The 16,491-nt window shown below is 42.3% G+C and overlaps 2 protein-coding genes across 9 annotated transcripts; one reads left to right on the top strand and one right to left on the bottom strand.

The window, feature by feature from the left end:
- The first annotated feature begins 1,206 nt into the window (after positions 1-1,206).
- Positions 1,207-11,746, top strand: LOC108599986 (SRSF protein kinase 3). 8 transcript variants are annotated; one of them, XM_017987261.2, is made up of 8 exons: positions 1,438-2,879; positions 7,128-7,349; positions 7,407-7,858; positions 8,273-8,622; positions 8,879-9,025; positions 10,546-10,659; positions 10,719-10,989; positions 11,048-11,343. In XM_017987261.2, the coding sequence occupies exons 1-8, from the start codon at positions 1,954-1,956 to the stop codon at positions 11,242-11,244; spliced, it is 2,679 nt and encodes an 892-aa protein (XP_017842750.1). In that variant the 5' UTR covers positions 1,438-1,953; the 3' UTR covers positions 11,245-11,343. The 8 variants fall into 8 exon arrangements, with proteins under 8 accessions (XP_017842752.1, XP_017842748.1, XP_017842751.1 ...); XM_017987258.2 differs by having other exon boundaries at positions 1,440-2,879; positions 10,075-10,659; XM_017987260.2 differs by lacking the exon at positions 1,438-2,879 and adding an exon at positions 5,520-6,648 and having other exon boundaries at positions 10,075-10,659.
- Positions 11,680-16,320, bottom strand: LOC108599985 (membrane-associated protein Hem). Its single transcript, XM_017987257.2, has 2 exons — positions 14,988-16,320; positions 11,680-14,926 (listed from the first exon to the last, which is right to left on the bottom strand). Exons 1-2 carry the CDS (start codon positions 16,165-16,167, stop codon positions 12,726-12,728), a joined length of 3,381 nt encoding a protein of 1,126 aa, XP_017842746.1. The 5' UTR covers positions 16,168-16,320; the 3' UTR covers positions 11,680-12,725.
- Positions 16,321-16,491: the final 171 nt, after the last annotated feature.

Here is a 16,491-nt window from a genome sequence, read left to right as displayed (position 1 = left end):
GGAATTTCAACTATACATAAATATACTTATTGTTTACAAAATTGTGTGCTAGTTTTCCTGCTTTCCTATATGTATTTGTAAATTACAGCAATTAGTCCCAGAAGGTTTTGATAATCTAAACATACTTCTTATGATTAAAATCAATTTTCGAGCTAACGGCAAAGTAATAAATACACACATATTATATCATACCATACATACTTACAAATATATAACATATATAATTCAATTATTGATAATTACATTTTAAAGTTTTGCGTGTGTATTAAATTGTTCGTACAAGAAACTTATAAAAAAATATACAAATAAATATTTATGTGAGAAATGCAAAGAAACTTTCCAATACTTTGCATTATTCAATTAACAATTGTTTTCAAACTTCAATTTACCCAAAAACTGAATGAAACCAAAATCAATAAAAATTACTATATACATACAATACAGAAATATAATGAAGTGATTTATTTGGGGGCAATGACACTAGTTTACAGACAATTTAGACTGAAAGCTGATTATATTTTCTTTTACCACTAAATAAAATTTTTAAAAATCTTCTCTGATTAGTTTTTAAGACTTATCTTGAATATTTTCAATTTTTTACGAGATGTCTCATCGTTTAATGCTATATCGTAAGTCAAAGTAGTCCGTAAAATATTCTTAAAGCCAAAATCTATAGTAACAAATTAAGCTGCAGAAATAATTTGTGTGCACTAGTGTAATTGCGAAATTAGTATAGCTAATTAGATACTCTATGAATTTAATGTATTGACGATTAAATCTTTGCTTAATGAACACACGAATTCTCATGCAAAGCAGCGCTCAAAGCTCATCAATGAAACACACTCGTTGTTGTTGTTGTTGCTGTTCTTGGTATTTCTGTCGTTAGTAAACAAACCTAGCAGTAAACTTTTGACAGCTGACGCTGACCGTGAGAGAGAGAGAGAGAGAGCGGCAGTAAGCTTTCGAGCGCGCTCTCTCGCTTTTTGGGTTTGTTTTGAGGTCTTTGTTTGAAATGCCTGTGCAGTAAGCCAAAAAGCCGGCACATGCGCTCTCGTGCAGCGAAGAGAATGGGAGAGCCGGAGAGAGCGGAACCGTTATATTGGGCAGAGCACAGTTAGTAGAGTCGAAACTTCGCTGCAGAGTTTGTACACGGGTCAGACACCGATAGGCAGTGGGAGAGAGCTCGTGCGCCGCGCATTTATCCAAAAAGCTAAACAGAAAATTCGAGTTGGCTGCTAAAAATTAGATTCTAATGCTCGCTGCCAAAATAAATTGCAAGTCCAAAAATTATGCAAAATAATTAGTGCTAGTTAACTAAAGTGTGCGTGCAATGTGTTAAGCTCTCCCCGCCAGCAAACGAAACCAATTCAAAAGCCAAGCAAAGCAGCAGAAAAATATTCGTGCCGTGTGTGCGTCTGTGTGTGTGTGTGTGAGTGCTTGTGTGTATATATGTGCGTGTTTGTGTGTGTTGGTTTTTTTCATGCGCAATTTGGGTTATAAAGCAAAAGCGAAAAGTGAAAAAAAAGAACGCGCCTGCTTTAGTGCTTAAAATGCATTAAAAAGTTTCTGCGGCAAGGGGCTTCATTGATTTTCCTACGCACTAAAGTATGCTATGCAAAACTAAACGCTGGAAATCGCCTGCCAATGGCCGCGGCCGCGTTTAAAGCGCATCACACGCCCCAACAAAGGACAATAAGGATGTGGTCGGCAAAAACAACAACAGCAACAACAATAACAACAACAAAGCCATGTAGCTGCTAAGCAGCGAGTCAGCCAAACGCCACCCCCGCTTAACAAAGGGAAAGCGAAGAAAGCAGCAGCAGCAGGAGCAGCAACAAAGCAGCAGCAGCAGCAGCAGGTCGCGGGGTCAGCCGCTCGACGACAGTTAGCAGCAGGCGACGATTGGTTGGTTGGTCGATTGCCAAGCTGGCTCCCGTTTTGCCCAGCAGCGGCATGGCCGGCCTGGTCAGCGCCGCTGCCAATGGTGGCGCCGGTGGCAAGCATCACCAGCAGCATCATCTCATCTCGCCAACGCACTCACACACACACTCGCACTCGCACACACACACACTGCCGGCCGGCATATGCAGCAGCGACAGCGGCATTTCAACCTTGAGCGCCATCTCGCCGCCGCTCTCGTCGGGCAACTCGATTGGCAGCAATGCAGCGACCAGCACAGCAGCCGGCAGTCCAAGTCCGCAGCTGCGCACCTCGCCGGCGCTAAGCATGCTGGGCAGCGCCACTGCCACGGCCAGCGGCAAAACTCAAACACTCAGTCCGGCGGGCAGTGGCTCACCCAACTATTTGAGCACCATGAAGCTGCTCGGGCCGGCGGCGAGCATCGATCTGGGCAGCTCGCCGCTCTCGCATCGCAACTACAGCAACACGCTCAAGGGCTTCAGTTTCCGGCGCAGCTTTGACGACAAGATTATCACACCGCCGCCCTATTTATCGCATGTCCATGGGCATGGCGGCTACAGCAGCGGCGGCGGCACGGGCGTCAGTGCGGCTCCCACAGCTGCGCCCATACCCTATCCACACTTCCATCCAGCGTCGCATCATCATGCGAACGTCACGCCGCCGTCGGTGGGCGCGGCGCATCATCTGCATCTGCATCATCATGGCGCCGGCAGCGCTGCCCAGCCTCTGTCGCTGGGCACACTGTCCACGCTAACGTCGTCGCAGTCCACCACGAAGCTCTCCTACCGCGATGACTTTCTGCAGCAGATTGGCTATCTGCCAACGACGCGCATTTACAGCACACCAACGAGCCTTGTGGACGAGGACCGAGCACAGCAGGACTTTCTATCGCTGTCGCTATCGCCGCCACTGAATCGTCGTCGGGATATGCCGGCGCTGCGAGGACCCTTTGTCAGTCTGTAAGTAAATGCCGCCGCCCGCCTCCGCTTTAGTCCATTGACTTTGCTATTTACCCATTTGCTGCCATTCAGCATACCTTAAATTACACATACGCCGCGTGGGCTCAATTACTACCTACTATGCTAACGGGTCGCTCTCGATTTTCTGTGTTGATAGGTCAGCCAAGTGTTGTCGTTCTCAGGCCGCATTCACGCACACTGGGGCAATGTTATGCAAAAATAAATTAAAGTGCGGGTGATACGGATAATGAAATAAATAAATTAATTAAAATGTTATGCTCTTGTTTAACATAGATAATAGCATTTTCTTATACACAAAAAATGCTAAGTCTTATCAGTTGAATTTTAAAGAGGAATAGCTATATATATTAGTTAAAATGTATTATTAAGATATTACCAGAGCGGCTTTTTCTTTGATAGAGGCGTTTATTTCAATTTGCTAGAATCTGATTTACTTTTTTATATAGAGGTTGATATAATAGAATGTTGCTTGTGTTGAGGTTGCTTAGAGTTTACTGTACATGCAAAGTCATTAAGCCATGGTTATAGTTAGTTGCGTAAATATTTTGATATTGACTTATTGTTATTTGATACTCAATGAAATTAGCAGTTGCTGACTTAATTTTCCACAAGCTTTACTCCCATTTTAACACTTCTTGCCCCACTGTGCAATCACAGCATATGTGATAAGTATGTTAATCATTATATTTGGCGCTATTTGCAATTTACGTTGAACTTTATGCTACGCCCACGCATTAAACATATTTAAAATATATGTAAATATATATAAATAAAGGGCATGTGTGTAATTATCTATGTATGTATGTATGTGTGGTATTTGAGATTGCATTCTACGCTCGGTTGGTTTTGTTTACGTTTTCAATTTGGTTAAACCACCGTAGACGCCATGTGACGCCAAAGCGCTCAACGTGCCCCGTGCAGTCACAAGCTACCGCCCCAGCTCCTCACACACACACACACACACATGGCAACATACTTATTTGAGCAAACAATGACGTTTCTGTAGTGGTGGGCAGAGCAGGCAAACGATGTGCGTGTGCTTTCTGCACTTATATTTACAGCGATTTATTGTTTTTACTATACGCCACATCTATTAATAAATAATATTAAGCAAGGAGCGGCGACGGCAGCGGCAGCAGAATCAGAGATTTCGCTGTTTTATTTTGAGGCAGGCCGCAAGGTGCACGCTGCGTGTTTCTCTGCATGCATTAGGGTGAGTCATGCAATGTCGCAAGTGTTTTATTGCTTCGCAGTGCCACAAAGACTAAACAAATGCGATTGTACTCAATGTACAATGTACAATGGACATTTGCTGCAGCAGAAAGGGAAAAATCAATATTCACAGTCTGCTTAGTCGCATTATAAACTTCAAATTAACGTTGTGTGTGTGTGTGTGTGTGTGTCATATACGCCTTCTATATGTATGTGTGTGTCGAAGCTTGTGTGGGTTGGTTAAAGTACTTCAAAGCAAATTAAAATATTTAAGTGCTTCAATTAGTAACACGGCAAAAGTGATTGTTGACAAAGTCTAATGAAGTTGAATAATTAAAGTGTTGGTTCTTACAAAATTGCGTTAAATAATTTAAAAGCAGTTGCGATTTGAGAATTAAATATTTATTTTATAAAATAAATAGCGTAAAAGGAAATATTAAGCTAAATGATTTATAAAAGTATTTGATGCTAAATAAATAAATTTGCAGTGAAATTAAAGTTTATAAAATTCAAATTCTAAAATATATAAAAATTGTCTGTAAATCCAATTTAAAGTGTTTTTAATGCAAGTCTTATGTATGCTATCAATATATTTACAAAATACTTTATATTTGTCTCCATAAAATATTTACAATTTGATTTGATTTGATTCCGATGCAGCATCAATTTTTATGAATTCAATTGATGCTAAAATAAATATAAAGCATTCTTATTGTATTTAAAGTATTTTATATAAAAGTTAAAAGCTTAAAACTGGTATAATATACAAAATACTGTCTTTTAAAATATAAGATGCTTTTAATTTGAATACCCCTATGCCACATTGGTACTAAAAACAATATTTGGCACAGTGCCTATAAGAAATTCACAAATGTTTCAATGATGATAATGAGCCGGCTCATAATGAAGATGTTGCTCGCTCTGTACTAAAATACTTAGTATAGGCTGCTAGTTTTATAGTATGCGTGTGTGTGTGTGTGTGTGTGAGCATGTGTGTGTGTTATTCCATGAGCAGTCTTGGCAGCCGCGTGCTGAATCGACGACGACCACGACGACGACGACGATGTGTTGATGAAGTACATTGGATAATGACGCCAAACTATAGATGCGGAGAGCATTTGCATGGGGCCTGCTCAGCTGAGCGAACCTGAATACATATAGGCACATTAGTTTATACTAAACTGTGTGTGTTTGTGACAAAACCAACAACACACAAAATAAAAAAAAAAAAGGAAATGTAAAGAAAAGCTATAAAAGAAAATATACTCACTATAGAAATATACGGCTAAAGAAATTCTTTTGGCTGTTTGGCTCGCTCACTTGATGATGATGAAGAGGGGGGGACTGACAAAATAGACGAAAACTCAAGCGTATTTTGAACATTCTCGCCAATGCGATTGAACGAAACGGTCGAGTCGGTTGTGCCCCTAAAGCTACAGATACTTTTCATAATTCAAATTTTTGCGTTGCGCGATTTTATTTATCTGTGTTTACCTCCGCCGTGGCCGAGCTATACGCCGTAAGCGTTCACGACTCGCGTGTTATGTAAGGGCCGCCGCGTTTGTTTCAAAGTAAAGACTACAAAGAGTTTATTGCAAAAGCGTGCGAAAAACAATGCAAAACAAGTAACACAAGCCTCTAAAAAACGCATCGGAAAGTCAAGGTCTTCAGTACTGCACCCAACCTGCGACTGTGTGTATCCGTGTGTGTGTCTATGTTTATGTGTGCGCAATGTAGGCGCGAAAATCCAATAGTGGCAATAAGAGAATTCCCCAACACCCGCACCGCAGAACAACATGGACAGCTGGTGGATGTACAGCCCCGAGCTAAATGGCATGTGTCCCAAGGAGGCCAATGCCACTGCCAACGCCGTCACTTGGGCTGGCATCAGCTGGCATTGGCGTGAGCTTTGGAGCGCCTACAAGCCGCTCATTAATAACAATTACATACATTACTGGCAGCTTCTGCTGCTGTTCACCTTGAAGACGAAGCAGCTGCTGGTGGAGATGTTCAACAAGCTGGCGCAGGATGAGCTCTTCGTTTATGGCTTGCAGGCCAGTCTGCTGCTGCTCTTTCTCTATCTCATGCATCTGCTCAAGACGAGCAGAGTGTACAATGCCAACGGCTCCAGCAGCAACACGCCGGACATTACGAAAGCTTTGAGTTGTGACTTCAACTTTGTCTCCGAGCAGGAGCAGCGTGCCGCTCAAGAGGCCGCCACTGAGGCCATGCTAGAGGTGGAGGAGAAGCGTCGACGCAAACGTTTCACCAAGAAGCGCAACTGCGTCTCAGCCGGCCCCATACTCATTGCGCTGCGTCATCAATCGCAGCGTCCCAAGCACAACAGACGCTCCGGGCTGCTCTTCGAGCCGCTGTCGCCCAGAGAACGCATTTTGGAGAACTACTTGGCGCCCAGAGAGCAACCCCTAACCATTAATCTGCCCGCAGCTATGCAGCAGCAACAAACATTGGTTGTGCCTGCAATAGAGGCGCCTGCTTTAAGCAAGGATCAACAGGAGGATATGGTGGCTTTCATGTGTGTGGGTTAAGCCAAAGTGGGAGCACTCATAGAATAGATTTCGTGCTTGTATCAGCGGCTGTAAATAATTTAAAGAGCATGAGACAGACATTAATAACAGATGAGCTAAATAATTGCAAATTTATATCAAACCAAATCAAAAGAAACTCTAAGCTGATTTTAGATTAAGCAAATGTCTATTCAGAGAGGTTTAAATATATTTTTTACATTAAGTATATATATCATATATTATATTTGTTGTTACTAATTAATGTTCAAAATGTTAGATAAATTATTCAATGCAAAAAGAAGGATTTAGCTTTTATCAATCAAGCCCTCATCTATCTGTTTGAGTATAATAAAAATTTAATTTAATTTATACTATTTAGAAATGAATAGGAATTTAATACTAGACTCACCTATGGGGATCAGCTTTATATGAAAATCAATCTCTATTGAAGAAGTTTATATTGATTAAGTCCTTTCTTTTATTACAGCTCGGAGCCACGCGGCACGTTGAGCACCACAGATGAGATCTATCCCGATTCGCCGGATAGCAGCCTCTACGGCTCGGATGAGGAGCAAGAGGATGCCTCACAATATTGCCGTGGCGGCTATCATCCGGTGGTCATTGGCGATATATTCGACAATCGTTTTCGTGTTGTGCGCAAACTGGGCTGGGGTCACTTCTCCACTGTCTGGCTCTGTCGGGATCTCAAGTAAGTGAACATTAGTGACAAACTTAAGTCAGCTACTGACACTTACTTTGCTTGCAGGGATGAGAAATACGTAGCTTTAAAGGTGGTGAAGAGCGCACCGCATTATATTGAGACTGCAGCGGATGAGATACGCCTGCTGGAGGCCATACGCGATGCCGATCCGCTGGACATGAAGCGTGAGCGGATTGTACGACTGATGAATCATTTTACGGTGCGCGGCGTCAACGGCGTCCACACCTGCCTCGTCTTTGAGGCGCTCGGCTGCAGCCTGTACAAACTTATTGTGAAGAACAACTATCAGGGATTGGCCATCAGCCAGGTGCGCAACATTATCAAACAGGTGCTGGAGGGTCTGGACTATTTGCATAGCAAGTGCAGCATTATACACACGGACATCAAACCCGAGAATATTCTGCTGGTCATCGATAATGCGGCGGCTATGAACCAACAGATCGACGATGAGATCAACAGTCTGCGCGTCAAGGGAGCCGACTTTCCCGACTCGTATAGTAAGTGGTAGAGTTTATGCCATAAATAATTTATATATGTAAATCAGAACTAAGAAATACGCGGATATATCACCTTTAACTAAAATACTTATACAGCTACAATTTATTTTAATTTCTCTGCAAGTGGTAGTTAAAAAAAAAAAGAATTTCGCGCTTTCATCTGTTTGCTTAACTAACAATTATTTAAATAAATTAAACAGAATTTATTGCTTTACTATTTGCTACTTACTATAATTATTATTTGTTTAATAAACTGCTAGCCTAAATCAAAACAGTAAACAATACTATTTAGATTATTTTGCTCTTAAATACGAACTTATGCTTGATGAATATTTTGCAAAGACATTTGAATTGATTAGTTATAGTAATTTATATTGAACAGCTATAGCTTAATGCCTTGTTTTCTATTTGCAGTCAGCTCGATTGAGAAGCAAACGAAGACGCGTGCCAAGTGGCCGCTAATCGAGCCCAATGGCTCAACGAACACGACGAGCAACAGCACAGCGAACAACTCGACATCATCGACGCCACTGGCTGCTGTGGTAATGTCGTCGCTGGATAAGGACGACACCACAACGACCTCGTCCACGCTTAACTCCAATACCACCTCATCGCTGGCCTCCAAGTACTCGAGCCTGCTGGGCGAGAGCGAGTGCAACGGCATGGGGCTCAGCGGCATGGGCAGCATTGAGAGTCCTGTGCTGGGAGGAGGCTCTACGAATTTATGCAATCGCTATCGAGCTGAGAAGAAAATCACTGCCAAGGTAAGTGCTGCATATCCCAGAGACTTTGTATAACATTTTGCAGCTCAGTGAAAGAGAGTCAAGAGTAACGTCGTGTCTGTTTGCAAGTTGCTTTAGTCTTTGCACTCTCTTCACCGCCTACCTTAACATATATACATATATATGTGTGTCTAACTCTACATACTACATGACATGCCACCAGATTAGGCTTTAAATATGCATTTTTTGATTTGTTTTTGATTTTGGTTAACAATTCTTAAATTCAATTCGCGCACAGTCTTCTAATGACCACGATGAGGAAACTGACGCCGATACGCTCGGCGATGATAGCACCATAGCCAGCGATTCGCCTACCGAACAAGACGTTAGTCCAAGTACAAATCACGTTGACGACGTTGTTGTCGACGTGTTGACCACGGACAAGGTAAAGTTTAAAACCGCAGTAGTTTCTGGAATAAGAGTTAGTTCGCATCGTTCTGTAATTGTTCTGTGTTAAATGCTTTGCTACCATCGCAGGATAATTAGCTTCCCATTAAGTGTCCTTCGCTGCAAACTGCAGGCTGTTGCGTGTGACTAACAAGTTAATAGAACGCTTCCACGTATTCGTTAATCAGTACTTGAGCTTTACTAATAACTGTTGTCAACTCATTTTATATCAAAGATTGCAGCAAATTAATTAATCAATGTGCTAGGAAACAGAACCAAAAGCTTTTCTTTTCATTTCATAACATATTCACATTAATACGAACAATATACAATAACTAATCATTTAAATACATGCAATGAATACCTAGATGTGCTTGACTGTATGTATCTTATCTATATGTATCCAATGCTTCTAGATGTCAACCATGCGCTTCATTTGAAAGTTATTAATCAAAGCCTTAATATATGCCTAAGCACCTAAGAGCTTAAATAATTTGTAAAGCAGTCAAAGCATTTTGAGCTTTAATAATTTAATTAATATATTTGCATATGTATTAGAAGTGGGTAAGAGGTGCAGCCTGGTCTAAGTCCTACGCTATAAAATTCTACAATTATGATTTCTTTACTCATAAATTTTTGTTTTATTTTGCTTAGTCTCGACCAGACTCGTACCCATTTCTAACATGCATATCCATGAATATACTATAGATAGTTTGTCCTAATACAAAAAGCTAAATAAAAACATTTAAATGCTTATTTATGTTGTAGTTGCTAAAAGGAATTGAAAATTCCAGTAGCTTTGGCTGCTGAATTTATTTGTTGGCTTTTGCTTAGTTACATTAACGTTCTTATTATCATTATAATACTCATGGTTAACTTAACTGTGTGTATTTACTATATATAAATATTTAATGCATTGCACCGAATCAAGAAACCAAAATTGTGTGTTCTTTTTCTTCTTTTTCATTCCTTGTGTACCGAAAACCGAAAATATAATCAATATATCCAACAAACTATATACCCAACACCAATATATATAAATCACAGATGCCCAACGTTACAATCAGCAACTCCAACACCAATATCAATTCGAATACTCAAAGCACGTGCACGTCCACAGCACAACAGAACAACATCAACAACATACTCAACACGATCGATAGCAGCAACAGTCCCCCAATGTCCGCATCCGCAAACACCACTACCACTACCACTGCCTCTGCCTCTGCCTCAGTGTCTGACAATGCACCAAATCCAGCTCCTAGCAGCACAAACAGCACATGCACGTATCTAGCAACAGCAACAACAACAGCAACTGCAACAACAGCAGCAGCAACATCAGCAGCAAGTGTAGCAACTGTAGCAACAGCAGCAAGCGTTGCTAATGGCAGCAGCTGTGACAATAAGACAACAATAACAACGTTGGCTGGCGCTGCAACAACAACAGTTACAACAACAAGCACAACAACAACAACTGCTGCTAAACTAAATGTCAATGCCAATGCCATTCCTTCGCAGAACCAAAGCCAGAGCCAGAGCCAGAGCCAATCCTATACGCACACGATACAATCGCTCATCAACAACAGCAATGTGAGAGTGAAGATTGCCGATCTGGGCAATGCCTGCTACGATGTAAGTAACAACAATCGCTAATAATATATAATAATTAATATAATTGTATTACTTGCCAGTATCATCACTTCACCGAGGACATACAGACGCGTCAGTATCGCTCGATCGAGGTGCTGCTGGGTGCGCCATATAACTATACCGCCGATATCTGGAGCACCGCCTGCCTGGCCTTTGAGCTGGCCACGGGCGATTATCTGTTCGATCCGCATGCGGGCGAGTCCTACAGCCGCGATGAGGATCATTTGGCGCACATTGTCGAGCTGCTGGGCTCCATACCACAGTCGGTAATACTGCGCGGCAAGCATGGCCTTAAGTACTTCACCAGCTATGGTAAGTAGTTAACCGAAGTTCCAAGTGGCAACTAGTACTCAATTCCATGCCTTTGCAGGCAGCCTACGCAACATCACCAAGCTGAAGCCCTGGAGTCTGTTAAATGTGCTGGTGGAGAAATACGACTGGGATCCAGTGGAGGCAAAGAAGTTCTCCGAGTTTTTGCTGCCCATGCTGGAGTATAATCCCGTTATACGCGCCTCGGCCGCCGAGTGCCTGCAGCATCCCTGGCTGGAGCAAGAGGAGCTCGTCTAAAATAAATAAGAAGGGCAACAAATTATTAAAGTAGAGAGACAGACATGCATCAAAACACACACAAACATACAAATACATATACATATACTTACATACTTATATGCATACTTATTCGTACTCATATTTGTAGGCTTTTATATGCGAACGCAACTGTCATTAAAGGAATTAAAAACCAACACACACACACACAGACACATGTGTGTGTTATTAGTGTTTAAATAATATTGAATTGAATTTCAAAGCGAATGGCGTTTGAAGTTTTCGAAGCTTTTTTAATTTAACACACACTTTTTATACTCGAGAGCTTTAAAAACGTTGCGTTTTTATTTTAGAAAAACAAATGCAAAAATACAAAAAATAATTCATGTTTTAATTTAATTGTTTTTGTTTTACTTTTTTTTCTATATTGTATAAACCAAAAGACAATGATGAAAATTTGTTAGTCAAACAGATGCCTAAACTGACTGATTGCAAACATAAATAAAAAACAAATTCAACAAACGCTTAAGAAAAACAATTTTGAACACAAGCAAAACTCAATGCTAAGAATAATATAGTAAAATTATAAACGCGACGTTTATTTAACGATATGTGTTTAATTAATGACACTTAAATGTAGATAACTAACGATATTGTTATGAAACAAAATACAGACGGCTTATATAGCAGCAAGTAGTGATTGTGGTATATATAATAACCAAAAAAGATAATTTGTAGTATTTTACGACATGTGGAATCAGCATAAGCAGTGTGTATTTAGTAAATATATGTTTTTTTCATTGGTTTCACTCAGCTGCAAGTCATAGAACAATTATTTGTTTTTTTTTTTTTAATCGAACTCGAATATCTGCCGAACAGAACAGACTTAATAGCAAAGTTAACCTAAGCACCCTAAGCATAAAATCTAAAATCAAATTTTTATTTTGAAACTCTTGCAACATTAACAAGGTATTATAGACGCTAAACAGAACTCGACTTCTTGGATAACACTTACACCCGAAACTGAAAAGAAAACCATTGAACAAAATCTAAACATATTTTATTACTTACCTACAAGTATTTGTACACAAATTCTAAGAACCGTAACATTAAACGTGACCAAATAATATAATAATAATAATATTGTGGAACATTTTGTCCTCATCACGACACATAGTAAAAGATAAATAAATAAAATACATACATATTATGGTAAATAAATATACACACGAGTCAAAACGTAAAATAAATGCAAATCAAATACTACGATGCATTTGTTGTTATTGATTTTGGTATATATGCACTTTATTTATACGAATAATGTATCAAAAATGCCGAATACTTATGCCTAAATGTCTAGACATCGATTTAGCGCGGGGGGTATTAAGTGTATAAGGAGTTATTATATCAGTTTAACAATAGAATATTCAATATCAGCAACTAAGTATAAAAGTAAATACTTGGCTCAGAAATGCGCTGCAAGAGCAGCTGGCCGCAGATCTCTAGAGACCCAGGCCCATGATTTGTTCTTGCTTATAGACGCCATGGTAGGCATTGCGAATTAGCACATAGGGAAAACAGGACTCGAGCAGATCCATGGTAAGGAACGGCGACTGCTTGACAATCTCATCCAGCAGCAAGTAGATGGACTCGCGATTGCGCGTAGCCTCCTTGTCGGACTCCTGGCCCAAGCGCAGCAGCGACGAGCTGGCCAATGCCAAGAACTCCTTCATGCGATCCTCCATGTCGTTCTGCCCGCAAATGGTGAACAGAGCACCGAAGATGTTATTAATGGCTGCTGCCATGCAGTGTGTGTTGTTGGAATGACCATCGATGGTGGCTCTGTAGAAGGATTGCTCATTGCGTGCCAGCTTTGGTATGGAAACAGCTACAAACACCATCAACAGACAAGCGGTCAAGTGTTCGCCTTCATCGAATTCTGGTTTCTTGGATTTGAGCGCAGAGGCCAGCGTGGGATCCACTTTGCACAGCAGTCCCGCTGCTGAGGCCATTTCGGAGGCAACGCGTATTTGATCGCCGCCTGGCAAATGCTCTTGGAAGTCCTTTACAGAGCTGAGCAAGAAAGGAATGCGCTTGTCCAGCACATCGACCAGCGCCTCATGCACCAAATTGCGGAAGCAAATAATGACACCAATGATGGTCATGCGCTGCAGCACACGATCCACATCCTGCAGGCGTCGGAACTGCTCCTTCATGACCTCCGGCTTGTCGAAACTGGTGCGCAGTGTAATCAACACCTCCTTGTTGGTGTTCACCAGTGACTTGAGCTCCTGCACCTGATTGGCAATGTGCCACATGAGCGTTTCATTCAGCGTCTTGATGCCATACGGACCCACCAGCTCGGCCAGCGCACGCAGCTCGTTTAAGTCGGAGAACTCTTGCGGATTGAAGGGCACCCAGCCCTCGGGAGAAATGGGCACAAAGGCCTTTTGATTAATCGAGAACACAATGCTGCCGGCGGAGACGCGTCGCAGCAGCACCTCGCTGTACCAAGTGTTATATAGCGCTGCTATAGTCTTCTCGCCATGCGAGTCCAGCGCCTGCGTTTGCTGCAGCAGACAATTGTTAAAGACGCGCGTTATGTCAATGTGCACATAGTTCTCCACAGTTTGCAGCACATTCATGTAGGCGCGCACGCTGGCAAGCAACTCAGAGGGCTTAGCTATTTCCATGGTGTCCTGATTAAACATCACCATGCCCACTAGATCGCGCGAGAAGCGATGCTCCAAGTTCTGGCATAGATACTCGCGTGGCGCAAATGCAAACTCCCACACATTGACAGTGGGGCAATAGTTGATGGCATAGCAGAGCTCGGTGAGCGCCATGTGCAGCTTGTCCATGGTGGTTAGATCCTCGCGCGTCTTGCGATAGGATTCATCGCCAGGCTTGCGTATGTCATCGAAGTGCTTCGACTTGGATTTGTCCTTCTTCTTGCGCGCCGACTGCACGGAGAGTATCTTGGCACAGTGCTTGGGCAGCAGAGCGTCCGCCATGGTGCATTGCTCATCGCATATGGTGGTTATAATGTTCTTAGCCTCCTTGGCCATTTCCTCTAGAAATATGTTGACCACGCTCAGCGAACGCTCGCGTATATGATGACGCTCCTCTGGGCACATCTCATGCGTGCAGTTTTGGAAATGACTGCAGATCAGCGGAAATGCAATGATATAACGATTCTGTGCTGGGAACTCCAGGCACATGTGGAATTGATCATCAAACATTTTGTTGTAGAAGCAAAAGATGCTCAAATCAGAAGTTTCCACGAGTATTTCATCCAAATTATCCACGACACGCGTGTGAAACACCATCGAGTCCAGCAGGCGAGCCAACTCCACATGCTCCGTAATGCGCAAGGCAGCCTTGCCCACACTCATGTACGTCTGCAAGCGGAACCAGTCCAGCCGGAATGGTCTGAAGTAGAACAGCTCGTTGTCCTCCACTTGCTTTACTGTTAGACTTGCTGCAGTATTGTAGAGCGAGCTAAAGATGATGCTCTCGTCCTCTGGGCACATTTGCAAGCTTTGCATGTGTATGTTTAGATCTGTGGCATCAAAGCCGGACAAGTATTGCACGTAATAGCGTTGCATGACCTGGCTGTACTTGCGCACCAGCGCACGCAGCTCCTCCATATGGAATAGCAATTCTGGCAGCTGACGATCCACCAAATCTTCGTTGCTTTTGCCTGCAATAAGCGTTAATATAAATTATTAGTTAGCTAAGGTGCAGCTATGACAACTACTTACCCTTATTTTTAATGAGCGGCGGATTGTCGTTGTGGCGCAGCAGCCAGAGAATCTCATCGCGTGCCAGACAGAGTCCAATAAATATAAAGATAGCCTTGGGACCCAGCAATCCTGGCTGATCGGTCATAATGAGCGCCAATTCCTTCAAGGCAGTGCGCAGAAACTTGCGACGCTCGCGATGCATCAGCGCCGCCTTTTGCACAGCCGTATTATAGGCTTCCTTCACCTCGCTGATGCGCTTGCTGTAGCCCTTAATGCCATCAAAGGTAGACTGTATGTACTGATGTATCTGCAGCACCTCGTCGCGGAAGAGTGCCAGCACCCAGCTGCTCTCCAGCGCGGATATCCAAATCTTGTTGACTTCTGGATATTGGCCAAGCATTTGATGATTGAGCAGCAGACCAAAGATGATCCAGCGATCCATAGCTTCCAATGAAATGTATTCACAAGACATGGTCTCGGTGCGCACAGCTTTCAACAAGATAGCCGGATTGCCGACCAAACTAAGCTTCTGCATCTCACGCCACTTGTCCGCTGGCAGATTACGCAGCGCGTAGATTGAAGTCAGCGAGCGTATGGCGTTTGTTAGCAAACGCTGATGCGGTATAAACTCCTCATTTAGTTTCTTTAGTGGCACCTCGTAGTCGAGAATCATTTGTCCCAGGCGTGGAAAGCCTGTATCTGCTTGATTGTTTTGCAGCTCGTAGGCGGCATTATAAAGACCCAGCACGGCCTTGCGATCCTCCACGCGTGACAGCACTATCATAAGCGAGACATAGGTAACCACCAGGTCCAAATAGTTCTTCGTCAGCTCAAAGTTGAGTGTAATGTCCAGATGGATTTGGCAAGCATCCATGGTGGTCAGCAACTCGCACACATTGTCCTTAAAGTCAAGCAGATCCACAAAAGTGTGATAATATAATGATAGCGACTTTATTATCTCCGCTTTGATGTTCACTATAGCGTTCAGTCCCTTTACATCAATATTGGGGAACCGCTTCACGATAAACTTAATTGAAGACTCCAGCGACTTCTCGGAGAGAAAGCCCGGCTTGGATTTAGTATCGCCGCATGCTTTTTTAATGTTATAAATACGCGTTAGTATGCCCAGACCGCGATCATTCAGTATTATCAGCTTCTCAGCAATTTTTTGCTGATTTGGAAAAATTGGGCGTGCCATTGTGGTCTCGGTTTGTGGGTGACACAAATGCTACTTAGGCCACAAACACGGAATTTTCGCAGTATTCAACTACGATGGTCGTGCCAAGAGATATTGGCAACCGTTTTTACACGCAAAACGGCTTTAAGTCCGATTTCTAATTTTTTATAAAAAAAAACACTCCTCAATGCATATACATTGTAGAGAAGAACGATACCAAGTACAACAATTTTCGATAAGTATCTTATAGTTACATTCTTATACATAAGTATCGAAGGTAGCTAGCTACTGTCATCCAGCTGAATTTGACTAGTGCTATAAGCTATTTCTGGCTAAAAATAGCTA

This window comes from Drosophila busckii, chromosome 3L (assembly GCF_011750605.1).
Source record: "Drosophila busckii strain San Diego stock center, stock number 13000-0081.31 chromosome 3L, ASM1175060v1, whole genome shotgun sequence".
In the NCBI taxonomy this organism is placed as follows: Eukaryota; Metazoa; Arthropoda; class Insecta; order Diptera; family Drosophilidae; genus Drosophila; species Drosophila busckii.
This window is presented reverse-complemented; position numbering and strand designations above follow the sequence as displayed.